The sequence below is a fragment of the Onychostoma macrolepis genome, chromosome 01 (genome assembly GCF_012432095.1).
Source record: "Onychostoma macrolepis isolate SWU-2019 chromosome 01, ASM1243209v1, whole genome shotgun sequence".
Taxonomy (NCBI): domain Eukaryota; kingdom Metazoa; phylum Chordata; class Actinopteri; order Cypriniformes; family Cyprinidae; genus Onychostoma; species Onychostoma macrolepis.
In genome coordinates, this window is record NC_081155.1 from 46,204,129 (window position 1) to 46,224,280 (window position 20,152).

Genomic DNA, 20,152 nt, shown 5'->3' on the forward strand with positions numbered 1-20,152 from the left:
TTCATGGAATGAATTTTTTCTTAAATGTTTTACTTGGATGTTCATGTAACATTTTTAAATGTTACCACTTTTTTCAGAATGTTACAAATGTAACATCCCTGTAATGTCTGCAAATTATAAAATTTAATGTTCCATTAACATTCGCATAACCAAGAAAAAAACATCTAAAGCTTTTTTGTTTTTTGTTTTACATTCAGAAATGCTTTCTTGAGTTAATGGGAATGTAATAAATCCGTTCTTAGATGATTTTAGTTAGTTAGGTCCATGTTATTTGTCAACAACTCAAATGCATTAAGCTATAATTGAGTAGGGGATCAAGTCACAGCTCGTAAACAAGATATAAAGGTAATCATTTAAGATAAATGTTATTTTTATGGTGTCCCAATTCAAAATGAGTCCGGTCTCATGGAAATGCGTATCAACAGCACGATTTTCTGTTTCTATTTGGTTTCTATTCTGACTTTAGCGTGCATATGATACGCACGTGTTTGGCGTGCATATAATATGCAATTTTTGCGTGCATGTGATGAGCAATTTGTTGGCGTGCATATAATACGCAGTTTTGGCATACATATAATACGCACCTACCCCACACCCCTAATCCTAACCACTGCGTATCATATGCACGCCAAAGTCAAAAACTAGAAATAGAAACCAAATAGAAACTCGTGGTATTGATACGCATTTAATAAAATTGGATTCTACTGAGTTGATCAAGTGAATTAACATTAACATTTGGGTTTATAATCTTACAGAGCACGTGTTTTGAGATGCTCTTGTTTACTCTTTGTGTTGAGCTCTGGTCAGGGATGTTGCACATAGAGCGGATTCGTGAAAACACGACTGAAGAGACATCTAAATATAGACTTCAGGGACACTAGCGAGAAGATGAGGCCGCAATTTGCAGCTATTGAAGAGGGCGAACGTGTTCCCAGAATGATCGTGCGGCTCTTGTGTTGTTCTGAGGTAACCAGCCACATTTACGTTTGTGTGATGAGGAGTCGTGACGGTGGAGGCGGCCGTTCGTTCAGTCGCATCCAGACCGACTGGGCGACGTTCCTGGGGGAGGGGATCGAGGCGAAGAGAAGAAAATAGCGCAAGGAAGAAGTTAAAGACAAAGAGGAAGGAGTCAAAGGAGAAGTTGTGACTTGGAGACGATTCGTGGAACACGTGGAGCGTTATGGATAAAAGAGTTCGTTTATTTTAACGCTTGACAGTCAGAACAACATAGGCACAGTTTATAATAAGATTTAAGACATGATGGCAGAATTAACGACCAACTGTGAAAAGATTAAATAACATGTGAAAGTTGGTTAGACGCGTTTTCTAGGGTTTTCAACAGAAATGTACAGGAACATTATGGAAAATCCGAAGACGCCGAGTTCACAGAAGAGTTGGAAGTTCTTGCGGGACTCTCTGCTGCTTTGCTTCTTTGCCGGTAATGTAGCCTAGTTTTATATTTGAGAGCTAGGAAGTAGATCAATTAAAAGTGTAATCGATTATTTATTTAAATGGCAAATAAAGTCACGTAGCCTATGTGTTACCTAGTTACTTACGATTTGAGGTCGTAAATTAACTGTACGTGATTATTTTACTTGCGGGTTAATTTCTCAGTTGTGTTTGTTAAAGTTATTTAATGACTTTCGCGCAACTTTTTTTTGCGTTATGATGAAGTAACCTGTCTTTATAATTCTCATTTTACCGCTGTGTTTAAAGCTACCATGGTGATGTCTTAGGCAACAAATTTAGGTTATAAAAACGTTGTGGGAACATTGTTGTGAAGCGATTCTAAAACGTTGAAGTGTCCGGTTTTCTTGTTGCGATTAGAATGTTATTTAAAGGTTACAAAAACGCTTTAAGAACGTTCGAGTACAAAACATAATGTTTTGAGAATGTTATAAGAACGTTTTCTCTCAACATTGAGAACACATGAAATATTAAGTTATAAGAACGTTCCATAAACATTACTTGAAAAAAAAAAAAAGTTTTGTAACATTTATAGAATTTGAAAAACGTTAGTCCAAGTCAATGTTTCCTGTTAGCTGGGAACTTACAAAGAAAAGTTACTTATGAGTTACTACTTAACAGAGTTTAATCATTATTTTTATTGTTAAATAATTATTAAATAGAGTTAGTTAGGTAGTAAATTAAATTTTCTCACCTTTTTGATGCTGAAAAAACTAATTGCTATTGACTAATTGCTCATTTTACAACCACTTTTAATTCTGCCATAATAATGCCATGCTATTCTTTGAAATACATTGAAGTATTAAGTAAATATATAATGGTATATGGACACTGTATTCATTCAGTACCTTAGTATGGCCATCTGATAGCGTCACAGAATACTTTTCTGGAGTTTTATGATTAAACTATGCATAGAAACATGCATATATGTAAGAAGTGTGTGTGTGTGTGTGTGTGGTAACATTTAAAGCGCCAGTGCGTCTAAAGCGTCTTTGTCCCAAAAGTGTTGACCGACAGGACCCAGAGGTACAGCGGGGGCCTCTAGGGGACCACCCAGTCTGCAGGGCCCCACATTTGCTCTGGGAAGCCAGATGCAAACAGACGCCACTCAAATTGAAGCCAAATTTTGGTGCTTTAGAAGACATAATTACACCAATTATACTGTGATGACTGTGGGCAGGACAAGATAGCGCTGTAATTGTGTACCAACCATCCTTATCCTTGAACATGAGCTTGAGATATGTACATTAAAAGACTGTTTGTGCTAAAACAGTTGTATTTAGAGCTCTTTTTCAAGTACGTTATGGCATCAAAACACAAGATAAGAAGCCATGGACCCAGATCTATACAGATGGACTTGTGTTAAGCAATAGTTGTGCTGTATACACCCTTCCCCAGAAGTGCAAATGCAATCCAGTCATGAAATGTGTCATAAAGCTCTCTTAATCACAGATCAATAGCATTTGATGCCAATCCAGCAGGCGTGTTTGGTGCATTAAAGAGCTCTGAGCAAGAAGCAACACATGATGAAGCACTGATGATTCTTTCTGCAGGATCGGACTCGTCTGTCAGCAGCAGGAATGATGGGAACAGACAAGCTCAGCCTTCCAACACAACACTAAAAACTGAGAAACACTGCAGGGACATTTTGATCAGTTGGTTTTGTCTCAATACACAATAATGCTCTTAAAGAGAAATGAAACACTGCAAAAATATCATATTCCTTATCTTTATCTGTGTCTTGTTTTCCACCGAAAATATTCAAACATTTTAAACATGATTATTTCTAACAAAAATTAGTAAGGTTTTTGACTATGGTATTTTCGTTTCATATACAATGCTAAAAGTGCTTTACATATACGGGATTTAAAAATAATCATAACAGATTATATAAAAACAAAATCAGTAATAAAAGGTAAAAAAATAAATATTCTAATAAAAGATTAAAAATATAATTAAAAAGAAATAAAAAGAAAATCCAATTCACTTCACATTCACACTTGTGAATTAAATAAGAGCTAAAACTAAAACCATTAAAACATTTTCATTACTTGAAGTAAAACAAACATTAAAAATAAAACCTAACATTTATTAAAAATAAAATTTAACATTTGATTTAAAACTTATTTTTATTTCAGCTAGTTTCCATGGCAACATTTCTAATTTTTGGTTAGTGTAAGTTGAAGTACTAAAATAACTAAAACTAAAACCTAATGAAAACTATATAGACGTAAGAAAAAAAATAGATTATGACAAAACAATAAAAATGCTAAAAATTTTACTGTAATTAAACTGAAAATATAAAAATGAAATCTAATTCAAAATATGAACTAAAACTCCTAAATACTAAAATAAGATTGTGATTTTGAATTTTCCCCAACCATAACGCACATCGTTAAATGGTGAAAATGTGAATTATATCATGTTTCCTATAAATCAGTTCACATTGAGCAAATATTATTGTAAATATATCATATTTTATATAAATCGTGTGTGTGTGTTTTGTAGGCCGTGGAGACGCTCAGTGTGACAGCTGTATTGAGTACTGCTGTGATGGGGTTCCTCCGTTCTGCTGCTCTTACTATGCGTATGTGGGAGACGTGCTCTCGTAAGTACACACACACACACACACATTTACACACGTTGAGTTTCTATGTAATGGTGCATAATGGTTTTTCTAATGTCCAAACTGTATTTTCTCTCCCCTATTCCTACACCTAAACCTACCCCTCACACAAAACTACTGGTATTTGTAGAATTTCAGTTTAGTATGTTTTTAATCAATTTGGTGGTTTATGAGGACACAGGAAGTGTAAACCTCATTAACCAATTTCACATTGTAATACCCATGACATTATACAACCATGTATGCAGAACACACTCACACAGCACATGTATAACACCAGCACTGACTTGACCTCTGACCTCCCCTCCCCCTCACACACAGCTGCTTTTCCACTTCAATCTGAAATCCAACCCACATCCTATAATCAACCCTCGTGTCCAATTACATCTAATAATTCTGATGCTAGTTTGAATAAATCCAAACTAGTGCTGTCAAACGATTAATCGCGATTAATCATATCCAAAATAAAGTTTGTTTACATAATATATGTGTACTGTGTATATTTATTATGTATATATAAATACAAACACATACAGTATATATTTAGAAAATATATACATTTATATATTTATATTCTTATATTTTATATTATATATAAATATATTTTATATATAAACATAAAATATTTTTCTCAAATATATACACGCATGTTTATGTATTTATATATACATAATAAATATACACAGTACACATATATTATGTAAACAAAAACTTTTATTTTGGATGCGATTAATCGCGATTAATCGTTTGACAGCACTAATTCAAACACATTTTTAATGACCACAGTAGAGTGTTCAAGTGATAAAAGTGACTTCAGATGATTTCACACATGAAACCTCTTTAATATCTTCCTTGTTTCTCTATAATAGAGGCTCTCAACTAACAGAGAACGTTCTCAGAACATTGCTGCAATGTTCTCTCAAAGTTATGAACAGTAACGTTAACAGAACATTTGTCCAAAGCTGTCTGGTCTTTAATACTGTTCTCAAAACATTTTTCATACATCGTTCCTGGAACTCTTTTTTCTGAAACATTATAGTTTGAAACCACCGGACATTTTTAAAATGTTACTTCCTGTTTCAGAACGTTCAGAGAACATTCAAAAGTAACATTCCCATAATGTTTGCAAAATGATACAATGGAACGTTCCCTTAACATTTGTAAAAATTTAAAAAAGGGACGTTTTGAACATTCCAAAAGAACATTTTATAAGAGAATATTGAGAATGTTTGCAAAATCTTTTAGAATGTATATTTTGTGCATTTTTATGAAATTATATAAGCAGGCTACTTTTTAAAATAATTACATATTAATAATAAATCAAAACAACTGTTAACCAACTGAATATACCTAATATATAAATAATCTTGTTTAGCCTTTGAATTAAGATTATTTTTTAAGTCGTTTTACTTGTCAAGTAAACGCATCCTGAAAGAATTTTTAGATATTTATACTAGAAAACAAGACATAAATACTAAGAAAGAAAATATTTTGTGCAGTCTGAACTCAATCTCTGTCCAAACTCGAAATGACAATTGAAAAGCAGCACATTTGGTCTTTTGTGCCGTGTTTAGTCAGGTGCTTGCTCACACAAGAGACGGATCACCGTTGACTCACAAATGGACGGGATCCATCAGGAGACAAATAAATATGAGCATGGGTGGTCTGACTCCACAAAAACACAATGAATGCAAATATTGAGTTTATCCTGCCATGAAACAGACAGGTAGTTAGTGTTTGATGAATTGAGCATCACTAGTACTCGTGCAGCTCGTGTATGCTAGTCTCAGTTTTGTGTTTTGTTCGCTCAGGGGAACGGCTATCTCAGGGATCGTGTTTGGCGTGGTGTTTCTGATGGGCGCGGTGGCCGCCATCTTTCTGTGCATCTGTATGTGTGTGAAGAACAGCCGCGGGGCGAGAGTGGGCGTCTTCAGCTCGTCATACATCAACACTGTGACTCAGGGTTACCCAGGTAACACAACACCACACACAAGCCTTCACACTGACTAACCACAACCAGCATGCTAAACTAGCACACAAGAGATCTAATTTTCAGAGAAAGTTGATTTATTGCTAAAAGTTGCTAAATGACGTTGTGATGTCATTGCGTAATCACGACGCAAAATTGTCACAACATCAAATCTCAGCAAATAATGTATTTTATACATGTTCATTTAGATTTGTTTGTAAAATAATATGCATAATATAATATTAAAATATAAATAACTGTATTTTTAAATACATTGAATTATTGAACGCATACACATTTTTGAATGATTACAATTAAAACATTTTTTAATAGCTAGTAAACTAGTAATACTACACATTCTCAACAATTATGCTTTAAGCAGTGTATTAGTAGTTAGTTAGTGTGCTACACTCTAAGAAAAGTCTGTAAAAATAGGGCACAATCTACTATATGAAAGAATTGTCCTTTTTGGTTTTTTACCTGCATTTAAATTTTCGGGTTACATGGATAATGGATAATGTCCTGGAAAATTACTATCTTTTCCATTTTTCTTACGGTGTATCAACAATCGCAGGTACAAGCTACTAACAAAGTGTATCATAAATGAACAATTATTAAATTATTATTATTAAATTGCAAATATCAGCTAACTCAATTCACGTGACGTGTGTATTGCTAGGCATCTTTGGTTTCCTCTTTTTGTGTAATTTGGATGGAAAATGTGTGCCTTTTTATCGTTTGAGTCACTTATCGAAAGTTGCTAAAAGTTGCCAAATTAAAAAAAAAAAAGGCTAAATTTGTTTTAGCAAAAAATGTTGCTAGGGTAGTCTGAAAAGTTGCTAAATTCAGCCACAAAATTGCTAAGTTGGCAACACTGATCAGGTGAGAATAAAATTTGAACTGAATTTGAGCTGAATAATGACACTTAAAATACTATAGTAATTTATAGCAAATACTATAGTGTTTTTGAACCATACTATAGTAAAGTGCATTAGACTGTATATATTATAGTATTTACAACACTTTGTTAATGAATGCTACAGTATTAACTATAGTGAACTGATAAACTGTAATAAATACTCTAGTATACTTTAGTTTTTACTACAGTAAACTGTAGTGTATTGTAGTATAATATACCATATAGTTGTAGAAAGTACTTAGTACAGCATTGGGTAAAGTCATTTGTTCATATAACTATAGTTGTTATATTTACTTTTTTTTTTACTATAGTGTGGTTCAAAAACACTATAGTATTTACTATAATTTACTATAGTATTTTTAGGCCTCTTTTGCACTGCATGGTTCATGTGACCCAGATCCGATTTTTTCCTCCCATGTGGCACAGATGGCCCACGACCGTGTAAGCAGGGAAAAAATCACGATCGGTTTCAGGCAAACCACAAAATTAAATTCACATAAACATGTCCCTGACCTTGATATACAATCACTGGTGAACGCATTTGGTTTTAATGAGTAAAAAGACCCAGAAGATGTGACATGCTTAACAATATCTATGTCAGTCCTCTGTCGTGCGTTTCCCGCCCTCTTGTGTGACATTCTATGAATAAATACATTCATTTCAATAAAAGTTGATAAAAATGAATTAATCAAGACACTCAGACACATTTTAGGTATAAGAATAAAATGTTACTCTGTACAACACATATGACGTTTACTCCCATATTACGAAATCATAAACAATCACACTTAACAAGGACAGGAAAAGGAAAAACCAAAATAGGACACAAGTTTTTCCTGTTCCTGTCCTTGTTAAGTGTGATTGTTTATGATTTCGTTTAGCTGTGTGTGTCTAATTATCCTATTACTATTGAAATTGATTAGTGATGTCATATATGCTATTTTTGGCTTGTTTCACCAAGTGCAGTGTAAAATGCACACATTGGATACGGGTCACTTTTAAAAGAAATCGGATTTAGTCACAAAAATGGGAATTGGTCATCAAGACCTGCAGTGTAAATGCAGCCTTGTTTTGCGACAATGAAACTGTTATTGAGCTGAAATGAATCAACATTGAACTGAATAATGATAATATTGTTTTCTATAGAGCTGATTTTGAAGTAGTTTCATTATTGATGAATTTTGCAACATTTACGCTGTTATTTTACTGTTTATTTCTGTAAAGCTGCTTTGAAATGATCTTTACTGTATAAAGCACTATAAAAATAAATGTGCCTTCGCTTTTTAAGATTTTCAATCACCTTCACTATTTGCTTTCAAAATGTGCTTCCTAAACCGTATTTAAAAACATTTTAAACATTTTTTCTTTCCACAAATTAAAGCCTTAATAATCACAGCAAAGACTTAAGAAATTAATAAAAGGCAGAATTTCATAAAGTCATAGCATGAATATCAAAAAAATATATATTTTCCTCAGTATTTTGGTCTTGTTTTCCAGTCCAAATATCTAAACATCCTTAGATCAAGATACATTTACTGGAGATGCAAAATGAACATATGAAGTCTTGATTTCTGAGAAACTGAACAAAATGAAGTGAGTGTATGCTTAAAACATACATTTTGTTTGTAAAGTAAATGTGTCTTCGTTTAAGAATCTTTAGACATTTGCACTGGAAAACATGACAAAAATATTGATTAAAAAACATCACCCTTTTAACAGTATTTTTTTTTACAGTTTTTTTGTTTTTGTAAAATGAATTAAAAAGCAATGGCAATCTTTTTTTTTTAATTATCATTTACTTTTAATTTTAAGGCAACAGGTTTCCTCAATTTTTTTAAGTTAACTTAACTTATCACTTTTTACAGTGTAGTAACTTTAATATAGTTCATTTTTTGTATGTATATATATTAGGGGTGTCAATGTTAACGCGTTAACGCATGCGATTAATCTAAAAAGTTTAATACATTAATATTTTTTTAATGCAAATTAATCGTTTGATAAGGTTTGACCCCAACTTCTTCCCGTCATCGCAGCGCGGAAGGTTATCTATCATCGTGTGATGAGGGTACAGAACCAGTGTTGCCAGGGTAACGGCACAAGTGGGCTATTTTGAAAATACAATCGCGGAAAAAATTACAGAGCCGTGGGTTGCGGTTTTTTGGGCTACTTTTATAATGTACCGCAGCCGCCCGAATAGACAAATATCCCTGGCAACTTAAGAACGGAGGCGGTTGTAACATCAAACAACGTGAGTTTCAGCAGAGCTTACATGTTAAGGCTTTTACACAGCAGAAATAAACATGACAACAGCCACTATAGATTATATAAGATAATAAACACACGATTATGATAGGATATTTGTATGTGATTTTCTTGAGGTAAATGTGTACATCTGAAATGCTAATTTGTGCAGCAACATAAAAGGCTATAAATAATAGCATATTTTAACAACAGTAAACGACCAAATTCTACATGTGATCGTAAAAGGAAGTTATTACAAACACTCGATGGTGGTTTGAAGTGAGTTCTGAGTAAAAGTGCACTATTAATCTCATAAATTGTCTTATGAAGCATGATGCTAATATTAGCTCTAATGCAGCTGCAGAACAGGTCCAATTCTTCTTCATAATGCATTTTGTCATAATACTTTTGAAGAAAATGCATTTCTTTATTTCAGCACATTTACAGGTAAATCCTAGTATTTTAAATTTGTGATTAATCATGATTAATCACAGTCCATGACTGTGATTAACGCGATTAACTTTTTTAATCGATTGACAGCACTAATGTATATATATATATATATATAAAGTGTTTTTTTAACATATGCTATGCTCTATATTTTCTTTTCTTTTAGTTTTTTCTGTCTGGAATCATAAATTTGATACTGTCCCTATCTAAATAAACTAACAAATAAATAAAAGGTTGTTGTTAGTAAACATCTTGTATTCAGTTAAACAGACATAATGAACATGTTAAGCAATAATTAAAGCTTTTGATCATAACGATTATAATATAAGGTAATATTTGACGATCCAAATATAAACCGTGTAATATAGCCGTGTATGTATTTATGTTTGTATTTTAATGTTTGTTATTATTGTTGATGAGCTCACCAAAGCAAATTCCAAACAACTAAGGTGTTTGGCAATAAATAAATATAAATATAAACAAAGCCTATAAATCTCTCCTGTAAACACAGCATTCATTTCCAGTTCTGTCTCATTCTTCTCAGGTCCTCCACCTCCTTACAGCTACGATTATGAGATGTATCCTCCTGATCTACGGCCGCCTCCATACACACCCACTCCACCCAGAGCCACAAACTACTCTCCACCTCCACCCTATCCAGGCTACAGCCGCAAATGAGCCTCCTGATGTGTGTTATTCTGAAAGGACGCACAAAATAATGCACAAAAATCAAAAATCCCTGCACAACCGCCAGACTGGTGCTCTGTCGATAAAGCAGGGATTTCCACGCACTGGAGCAGCGCAAAGATGATTCTTACATGAGGATTGGAGTATTTTAATTTATGGCATGGACATTTATGGTCTAATAAACATTAATAAACCTTATTAGGCAACATGAGACCAGGACAGGCCAAAAAAGCTCTGTTTTCTTTTGATGCGGCTTGTTGAAGATCAGTGTTATCTCTTTAATTGTCAAATGAAATTAACTGTTAATATGGGAGTAAACGTCATATGTGTTGTACAGAGTAACATTTTATTCTTATACCTAAAATGTGTCTGAGTGTCTTGATTAATTCATTTTTATCAACTGAGGAAATAATATGGTGAATGTATTTATTCATAGAAATTTGAAAGAACAAGTTGTATTTGTAGTTGGCTACTGTTACGAAGACACACCAGGTGTAGTTAACTGTTCACCGATTGTGTCCAAACAGCAAAACATTAATGCAATTTATGTCTGTTTTTACTTTTAGTAATAAAACTGAAGGCTGCATGCTCGTGTTTTCCAGTGTGGTGCTATCATACAGCTCTTTAGCAAAATATTTTATTCTTTGAAAGCTAATTTGCACACACATCCAAGAAAGTACATTAAAATATAAAAAGATTTAATTTAGAAATACGGAATATGAGAATTTACCGAACTAGACTAATAGGCTATTACACATTTATAATAATGTTTTCATGCTCGTCCACACGGTGGCAGCAAAAATGAGCATAATTAAATTCTCCAGTTTGAACATAATCTAGAATCCAAGACATTTAATGTTGTGATTTCCTTTTTATGAATGTAAAATAAAATGCATGCATTAGATGAGCAATGTCTCATATTTTATAGTGATATGGTAAAAATAAACTAAGCACATTTTAAAAATGAAAAATGTAAAATTACAATTAAATTAACATTGATTGAAACACAGATAACTGACTGAAGAGTAAAATATTTTTGTCATTACTGTTATAGCTGAAAAGCTGAAATAAATAATCTCAAGCTGAAATAAATAATACGTTTTATGTAATACAAACAAATATAAATACAAATGCGTATAAAATAATTAATAAAATATATTTAAATAAAAATTTAAATAAGTAAGACTAAGGTAGTGCAGTCTTTGATTTTATTCTAATTGTAGTTGGCAGTATTTTCCCTGCTCCCCCTCCCGTACATTCATTCGCTCGCTGTCCGGTCAGGTGACGCGCTGTTCTGACTCGCCATCGCAGGATCATCGCATTCTTCTCAGAGCCGACGCGATCCACACACCGACATCTTACACCACACGGATATTTACTCGATACAGAGCATCGCAGTTTGCTGGAAGCACACAGAAGAGGCGCAGAATGGGCTGTCGAGAGCTTTTTATATTACTGATGGCCGCGACATCGACGCTCGCTGTTGAGGTAAGAAATCGACAAAAGCGACGCTGATCTATAGTCGATTCAATGTAACCATCCTCGCAGCGATAGATACACTAGAACGGCCGCGCTACGATTTAGCCGCGATAACGTGGAACGTTCATTTCAATGCAAAAATCGCGGCGGTGTTTTTTTTTTTTTTCTGTTTATGTCGTTTCTAAACCAGAATAAGGTTTAATATCTAACCCTTGTGTATTTGTTTTATAGTCGTATAATGTTACGCAAGGAATGTTTCGAATAAACGGTAATAATCGCTACATACGCGTTCTGCGGAACGTTCCGCTTGATCGGGCGCTGTTATATGAGCGATATTTTATATCCGACGACATACAGGATGAACGGATACTGTATAACAGATCCATAAATTAATATTAATAACTGTCAGGCTGAAGGTGATATAGCGAACGGCAGCGGCGTTTAAACGCGTAATGTGTCGCGTTCGAACATAAAGTGAATTCGCTGATTCAGTAAACCACGTTACGTGTTTTTTACTGTATTTTGGTGTGGATCCAGCTGGTTAATGGAGGAATGTGTTCGGTGGCCTGTTGGGTTGGGATCAAACAGGAATCACAATGGGATCAAACGCGAATCCTCTGGGAATCAACCGAGGTCCTACTGGATCATCTGAAACCGGAAAATAAGAGTTTGATTTTCTGGGAGTGATTCCAAATTATGATTCACTCTTCCCTGAGGTTTTCATCGAGTAATTCAGTGTGTTGTTATCGCTGGGTGTGTGTGGAGAAGATGATGTTTCTGACGTCGGGATGCCTTTGATCTTTCCTCAGCCTTTGTTAGGCGATGTTTCTTCCAAACGTGACTCGATAAAATGAATCATTGTGCTAATATCGCTAAATACGTGCCGTTCCGTTCCGTTGAGAGGAACGCGTTGTGTGTGAACGCCCCCCAAGATGGCGGCTGAACTACATTGTGTTTCGAGGAACACGCTATTTTTAAACGCTAACTATCAGTTTAAGTGTATTTTTACTGTAAGACACATTGTCTCTGGGTTGGTCTAAGCCTGTAATTTTCCACACCGCAGTCAGTGTGCTTCTCCACTGTATTCACACCATTCCAAGACTCTTAAAGGATAAGTGTTTTTTTGGGAATATACCATGGTATTTTGGGATGAGATTGGGGTGCCGTGCCAATACCATGATATGTGAATATTGTAATCATTGGTGTATAAAATACCATGGTATTACCCTCAGATTCCATCAGTATAATGAGAGAATGAATGATGTGAACAGCATTGGCCTGAAGCACACGCAGTCATTTTTGAGGCTATAATGGGATGTTGCTGTTTATTGTGCTACAGAGTAAAGATATTGATTGGCTATTAGTAACAGTGTTATGGTGGGTTGTGGTTTTGTTGGTCTTGCCACCAAATGTTAAACTCACGCTGGGTTCAGGACATGTTTATACTATAGTATTGGAACCCGGACTGGGCGTTTTATGTGTTCCTCTGCCAGTTGGAGATATTTAATATGCATCTTAATTCTTATATATTTTTCTGAAATGGCTAAAGGCTGTTCTTCAACCAGAGGAAGCATCATTTCAGCCAGTAATGCCAGAGTTTAAGTAAAATAAAGAATCATGACCTGTTTTCCCATGCACTTTTTTCACTAAATGAACCCAAAGAATTTTATACCTTTTTATATTTATATCCACCGATATGAAGATTGAAATAATAATTGCCCAAGTTTTCATTAAATATTTGAATAGGTATATTAACTGTGCATTGTGACATCACAGCGTTTTTTGATTGCACATTGTCAGCAGTGAATATCTGATATGGCTTTATGTCATGTAAACGGCTGCAGAATTGTTTATTTTCATTTGTACCTTGCATAAACATCATATTGCATGCTTCAGTTAGCCATTGTCATCCGCTTGTTTTCAGAACTCTAGGTCTGTAAAGGTCGGTCACTGGTGTGGCTGGCATTGAGACGAGCCGTGGGTTTGTGCTCTGAATGAGAGGCTTTGTTGGCTGTAACATGCGTGTCAGCAGGTGAGCGATGCTCATAGCCAACACAACAGCTTTCTGTGCAAAACCTCCCTGTAGCGCTAGCCCATAAATAGCCAATGTTCATGATCAAATTTCAGTCATTTTACAGAATTAAACAGCAATATCTCAGTGAATCAGATGTGTTTGATTTATCTGAATATTGAAGATGCTGTTAGACTAGCAGTCATTCGTTTGTTGAGATTTCACTGAATCTGTTCAAAATTCTGATTTGAATGTTTCAAACTTTTCATATGCATTATTAACCGGACATGTTCACAGAAATCTCTTCATGACTTTTTTCATATATTAAGACATATGTGCATAAATACTACTGTTTATTTCTTCATATAATTAAAAATGAATAAATATGATTAATCATCAACCATTCATTTGTGTTGTACATTTTCTTTACTTGAAATAAAATAAACATTAACTGAACTAAAGTAAAATATAATATAGAATATAAAGGCAGGTTTTCTCATTTTAATTTAGTTTAACCTGATGTACTAAAATAACTAAAATTGAAATAAACAATAATAAAAACTATATAGACTTTTTTTTTTAAAAACTACTAAAATGACAAAAGCACACAATAAAATTAGTAAAACTTTAACATTAAAATGAAACCAGATTTGTTTGTTTTTTAAAATCAAATTATTAATAAAAACTCTAATAGTATCTCAGTGAGATTAAAAAATAACACTGATCATTGCATTTTTCTTATTTTAAAATGTTTAGGTAAAATATATGTACGTAAAAATGGCTGTTTATTTTGTGCATATAAATAAAAATTAATAGATCAGTTCATTTAATTGTGACTCAGAAATGCTCAGAAGTCAGTAATGATGAATAAGTAGTTTTATTGACCCAAAGAAGCATTGCATATGCAGTCGTTCCCCAAAAACAAAAATTATTATTCATTGCTTAGGGAAAAGCTAACTAGATTTTTACTGTATTTCATGCATTAAATGGCCTTTTAAGATCGCATATGTAAATAATGTCATATATTTCGCAGTAATGATGAATCAAGTGAGATTTGAGAAGCTCGGCCCTTGGAGAAGCTCCGCTGTTAGTCATACGGGGCCGATGGTAGAATCCACAGGAAGTGTGTGTGCTGCCATGGTAACGGCCCCGCGGAGGGTCTCTATAATTACGCATCCATATTATATGGCAGATGTTTATAGTGGTTAGATTTGACCTCTGACCTTCGCAGTCCCATGTGAACGGCGCAGCCTCGTCCCAGAGGAAGAGTAATGATGGCGTAACCTTCACGCACCCGCTGCCTCATGGGAAATGGGACTGATACGGTAAAGCAACTTTGAAATGATTTGTATTGCAAGAAGAGCTACAAATAAATGTGAAACAGCTGCGGTTATTATTGTCATCTTGATATTGCTCATACAGATTTATTTGTGAAATCAGTGCAGAGTTAATGTTAAGCAGAGGAGTTTTATTGCTTTTATAAGCCTTTAGCCTTGATATATAATCATACACCAGTGGGCTACTGAAATCTATTACTGTTTATCGGTGCATAATCTGCATAAAAAAATTAATCAATTTGATTCATCTTCAGTGATTCATTTGTGCTATCACTGCTAAAATCTCCTTAGGGTTATTATAGTTAACTAAAACTAAAATTAAACCATTAAAAAACACTTTCTATACTTTAAATGACTAAAATTAAGTTAATTCTTTTTTTCAGCTAGTTGTCAATGCAATATTTCTAATTTAGTTTAACTAATTAATAAACTATTAAAAAATGAATATTTACTATTAAAACTATTAAAAACAACACAAATAAATCTTTAACTAAAATTTATATAAAAACTAATAATTTTAAATGATACAAAATATTAATAAAAACCATAACAGTATAATAACACTGTAGCATTTTTCATGTTTTAAAATGCATCGGTAAAATATATGTAAATAAATATTGCTGTTTATTAGTGCATATAAATAAAAATGAATAAATGTGATTGAACATAATTCATTTGTACATTGAAGTCTTGAAGTCAAAATGTTTTAGTAAGACATGGGTAAATGTTTTTTTTTTTTAAATGTATAACATCCCTCAAAAAATGTAGATTTTACTCATTTCATGCATTAAACACACTTTTAAGTTATTTTAGAGCAAATATGTAAATAATGAGGTTGTTTCATGGGAAACTTGATTGTGATGAAACATGCATTTTTCATAACGCAGCTTTGAAGCACTTTGTATTGTGAAAAGACCTACAAATAAAGAGCTGAGGTTTTCATTTTCGCCATGAAATTGCTTATACTGATTCATTATTCTATTTATGAAATGAATGCTTTGATAAGCAAATGAACTTGCAGTTTTGGCCTGGTTTATGATAGATACAGTAAGAACACTTGTCTTCAGTTCTGTTTTTGCATTGATGAATGTAGACTTCTCCTTAAAGCAGTGCTGTTGAACTGTAATGCATCAGATGCAGTATTTGTAGGACTGCAGATGTGTCGTGGTCTCGTGGGTCGCTCTATATTTAGCGTTTCTCTGGAGAGAGAGAGAGAGAGAGAGAGAGAGCCACGCCCGTCTCTGCTCTCCTTCCTCAGCGCTTCAGGATTCTGGAGCTGATGATGTGATGTGGAGACCGTAGCGTGAGGTTCAGTAGTTCAGTGTTTGTGGGTCAGTGACGTGACGCTCGGGTTTTGTGTCTGATCTACTATTCATTTCCCTTAAAAAAACACACAAGTGCATGTCATGCACTGAGAGAAGCTGCTGTGGGATTTAGTGCGCTGTACTGTATGACTAGCATTTATTGCATCATATGATGAATTGCTCGTTGTACTGTTCATCTGCTGAATGACTAAATGTGATTGGAACAGTTTCAGATTTGAAAACTAGTACATTTCACAAATATTTACAAAGAAATGGTGAGAGCACATTGAATTAAACATGACATTTTGAGGTGGAAAGACTGAAGTAGTATTTTCTTGTAAAATGTAGGCCTACTTCAGCAATCTTTGCTCGTGATGTTTCTGTTTTACAACCATTTTTGCTAGTAAATTTATGGATAATTACGCTGATTTAAACATTACTTTTTGAAATAGTATTTTAGATTTTTTATTCAATAATATTTTGAATAATATTTGTTTTCGGGATAAAAGACGTCTTAATGAATGAATGTAGTTTGGAATGATTTTCACTCATAAATTGCTAGTAAATTTTACAGAAAGAAATGGTAAGTAATTTAGAGTTAAACATAAAATTTTGAAGTAGAATGACTATAATTAGTATTTTCTTGTAAAACATACTTTACTAATCTTTCATTTATGATTTTTTTTTTTTACTTGATTTTTCCCCCTTTCATTTCCATTCAGAAATTATTAGTAAATTTCACAAATAATTACAAAGAAACGGCAAGTAACACATTGAATTAAACATGATATTTTGAATTAAAAAGACATACTTTTTTTTTTTACAGTACCTACAGTGTCTTGAATGCTGTGAATATTGTTGGGTCCTAACACATAATTCTTGTGATTTCTCATTTTACTTGGAAGCAATTTTCCCAAAAATTGCTAGTCAATTTTACAGGTAATTGCAAAGTTAATGCATTAAATTAAACATTTAATAACACAACTTGTGTATAAAAGAGTAGTTATTTTGTGCTAAACCATGGCAGAAACACAGTCTTTCTTCAGTAATGTGGTTCATGGGTGGTTCTTTCTGCTTCCTTCTCCTGTTTACTCCCAAAGTGGACATCCACTGTTTGTGCTACAGTGTGTGTGTGTGTGTGTGTGTGTGTGCTAGCGTTTAATACGTCTGTTTTCCGGTGACCTACATTTGCAGCGAGAGCAGGAGCGTTTGAAGGATTGTCGTTATTATGATTGTGTTTTACATCTTTTTCCAGTCTGATTTTGGGCAGAAGAGCGTCTGATTCGATGAAAGCGTGATTTTGAAGGAGTGAAAGCACAAGTGCGTCATTAATGTTGATGATTTATGTGTGTTTGACTTTCGCTCCATCATCCGTCAGTCTCAGATCTCATATGCTGTGTTATCCATGAATATATCAGCGATATATCAGAGACAGGATCAGGGCTGAATAATGTAATCATGCATTCAGTGATTTGTGTGGATCGGATTATAGGCTGTTATTGGATACCAGATACCAGATTACTAAAATATTAAACATGCACACTATCATAGTTTGATGCCTGATTTCACTTATAGGAATATAAAATATAGCCTATCAACATCACATAAAATTTAAAGTTCATGCAATTTTGTTTCATTAAAGAAAATATATACAATATATAATATTCAGTAACATTATGAATTAATGTGCAATTGTTATTTTGTCGCGTTATAGTAGTTAATTCAGTCATATTAAATAATAAATTTGATTTCTCTTTTATCTCAGCTCTTTTAGTTGCCATATACACATTATGTTTCCTCATATTTGTTATTTTTTTCAAAATAAAATAAAAAAATTCAAAATAAAAAAGTACCGCATTATCTTTTCAATTGACCATTATAATGTTTGATTCACTATACACTATAATTTTATGATTTTTATACTTTTTCAAGTGAATATTGGGTATTAGTTCAATCTAAATGAAGTCTTATGAGTTGTTTGAGTGTTATATATGAGTGTATATTTCATATGCAGTAATAGTTGTAATGAGATCGCTATTCTGTGGACCTGATGTGCAGAGACTTTTTCCCAGAAGACACTGGGGTTAATAGGTGTGAGGCTGACCGTCGTCATGGCAGCAGAGCGTGGCAACAGTCACACAGGCATGTGTGTGTGTGTGTGTGTGTGTAAAATAGAACAATTTAATTGAAATAACCTACACAACACATTTGCACCGGTCTGTGTTTGACTCGCGATGCGGTGTGTTTTTGTAACTGCTCGTGTTTCATGAACGAGCCACATTGTCTGACTTTGTTGTAGTAAAACAGCAGATATGACTGTATTTCTGTTTAAAATAGAGTAGAAAACAGTGTAATTCACTGCTGTGATTCTGTATAATGTAGATTGAGGATTTACACACCTGTTTCTCTGGCTGTCGCTCGTCCGCGCCTGGATGAGCATCACTACACCTGTCAGGAACACATCTGCCTCTTCATTCACAAGAAGAGAATATGATTGATTGATTTCTCTGATTTTTGATGTTTTGATGTAAATGTGAAGGGTTTGCGTGAGACTGAGCATCTCATCCTGACGCCTTGTTAGCTGGTGATATGCAGTGATCTCCATATCGCAGTCCTCAGGCGTGTGTGTGTGTCAGGCGTGTCTCACACACACACACACACACACACACACACAGGTCCTGAGCGGCTCTGATAACACTCTTCCCAATTACAGCGCTGTATTCGCATGTAAATGTGACGAGAGCTCAGCAGATGGACAGACATTCATCTGACCGTCACACGGCACCGAACCCAGCCTGACTGATATATATATATATATATATACTGTGTGTATATATAAATAGTCTTTAATATACACTGTTACTGTGATATTAGATTTTCAGTTCAGTGTGTGATTGAGTGTGGATTGGCCTGGTTTGGTTATTTATGCTAGTTTTGCAGCTCCTCACTGCGGTAGTTAATGCTCAGTCTCATAATTCAACACAGTTACTCGCATATTAAAGTGGTTTGATCAAATATTTGCTCAGTGGTTGGTTTTCTTCAGATGTTGCTAATTCATGGCTCACAATGCATGTTTACATATTTACATCAACTATTACAAATTATGTTTAATATGCATAAGTGCTCAAAGTGTCTCTTTTGATTCAAAACCAGGGTTATTATAGTTCACTAAAAATAAAACCATTAAAAAATGTTTCATTACCTAAAATAAATGCTGAAATAACTTGGTAACACTTTACAATAAGGTTCATTAGTTAACAACATGAACTAAGATTGAACAATACTTCTACAGCATTTATTAATTTTAGTGAATGTTAATTTCAGCATTTACTAATGCATTATTAAAATCACGAGTTGTGTTTGTTAACATTAATGCAATCTGAACTAACAATGAACAGCTGTATTTTCATTAACTAAGATGAACAAAGATTAATAAATAGTGCATTATTCATTGTTTGTTCATGTTAGTTAATACATTATCTAATGTTAACAAATGACACCTTATTTTAAAGTGTTACCAAAAACTTTAAATAAATTCTATAAAATAGTAAAACGTATAATTATATAGTAAGTATATGAGTATACAGACTAATAAAACAACTAAATTGAAATTAAATAACAAATATAAAAATAAAAACTATAATTGCATCTTGATGATACTA

The 20,152-nt window shown here is 33.7% G+C and overlaps 2 protein-coding genes across 3 annotated transcripts in view; both read left to right on the forward strand.

The window, feature by feature from the left end:
- The first annotated feature begins 937 nt into the window (after positions 1 to 937).
- cyyr1 (cysteine/tyrosine-rich 1) lies at positions 938 to 10,963 on the forward strand. Of its 2 annotated transcripts, XM_058778902.1 has the most exons (5): positions 938 to 1,438; positions 3,021 to 3,122; positions 3,976 to 4,075; positions 5,905 to 6,065; positions 10,217 to 10,963. In XM_058778902.1, the coding sequence occupies exons 1-5, from the start codon at positions 1,345 to 1,347 to the stop codon at positions 10,348 to 10,350; spliced, it is 591 nt and encodes a 196-aa protein (XP_058634885.1). In that variant the 5' UTR covers positions 938 to 1,344; the 3' UTR covers positions 10,351 to 10,963. The 2 variants fall into 2 exon arrangements, with proteins under 2 accessions (XP_058634885.1, XP_058634894.1); XM_058778911.1 differs by lacking the exon at positions 3,021 to 3,122 and having other exon boundaries at positions 945 to 1,438.
- A 681-nt stretch (positions 10,964 to 11,644) lies between these two features.
- The window catches only part of appa (amyloid beta (A4) precursor protein a), a 44,510-nt gene continuing 36,002 nt past the window's right edge, over positions 11,645 to 20,152 (forward strand). Inside the window, exon 1 of the mRNA XM_058771438.1 lies at positions 11,645 to 11,847. Within this exon, the coding sequence (XP_058627421.1) occupies positions 11,788 to 11,847 (60 nt within the window). The 5' untranslated portion in view covers positions 11,645 to 11,787. The remainder of the gene's footprint in view (positions 11,848 to 20,152) is intronic.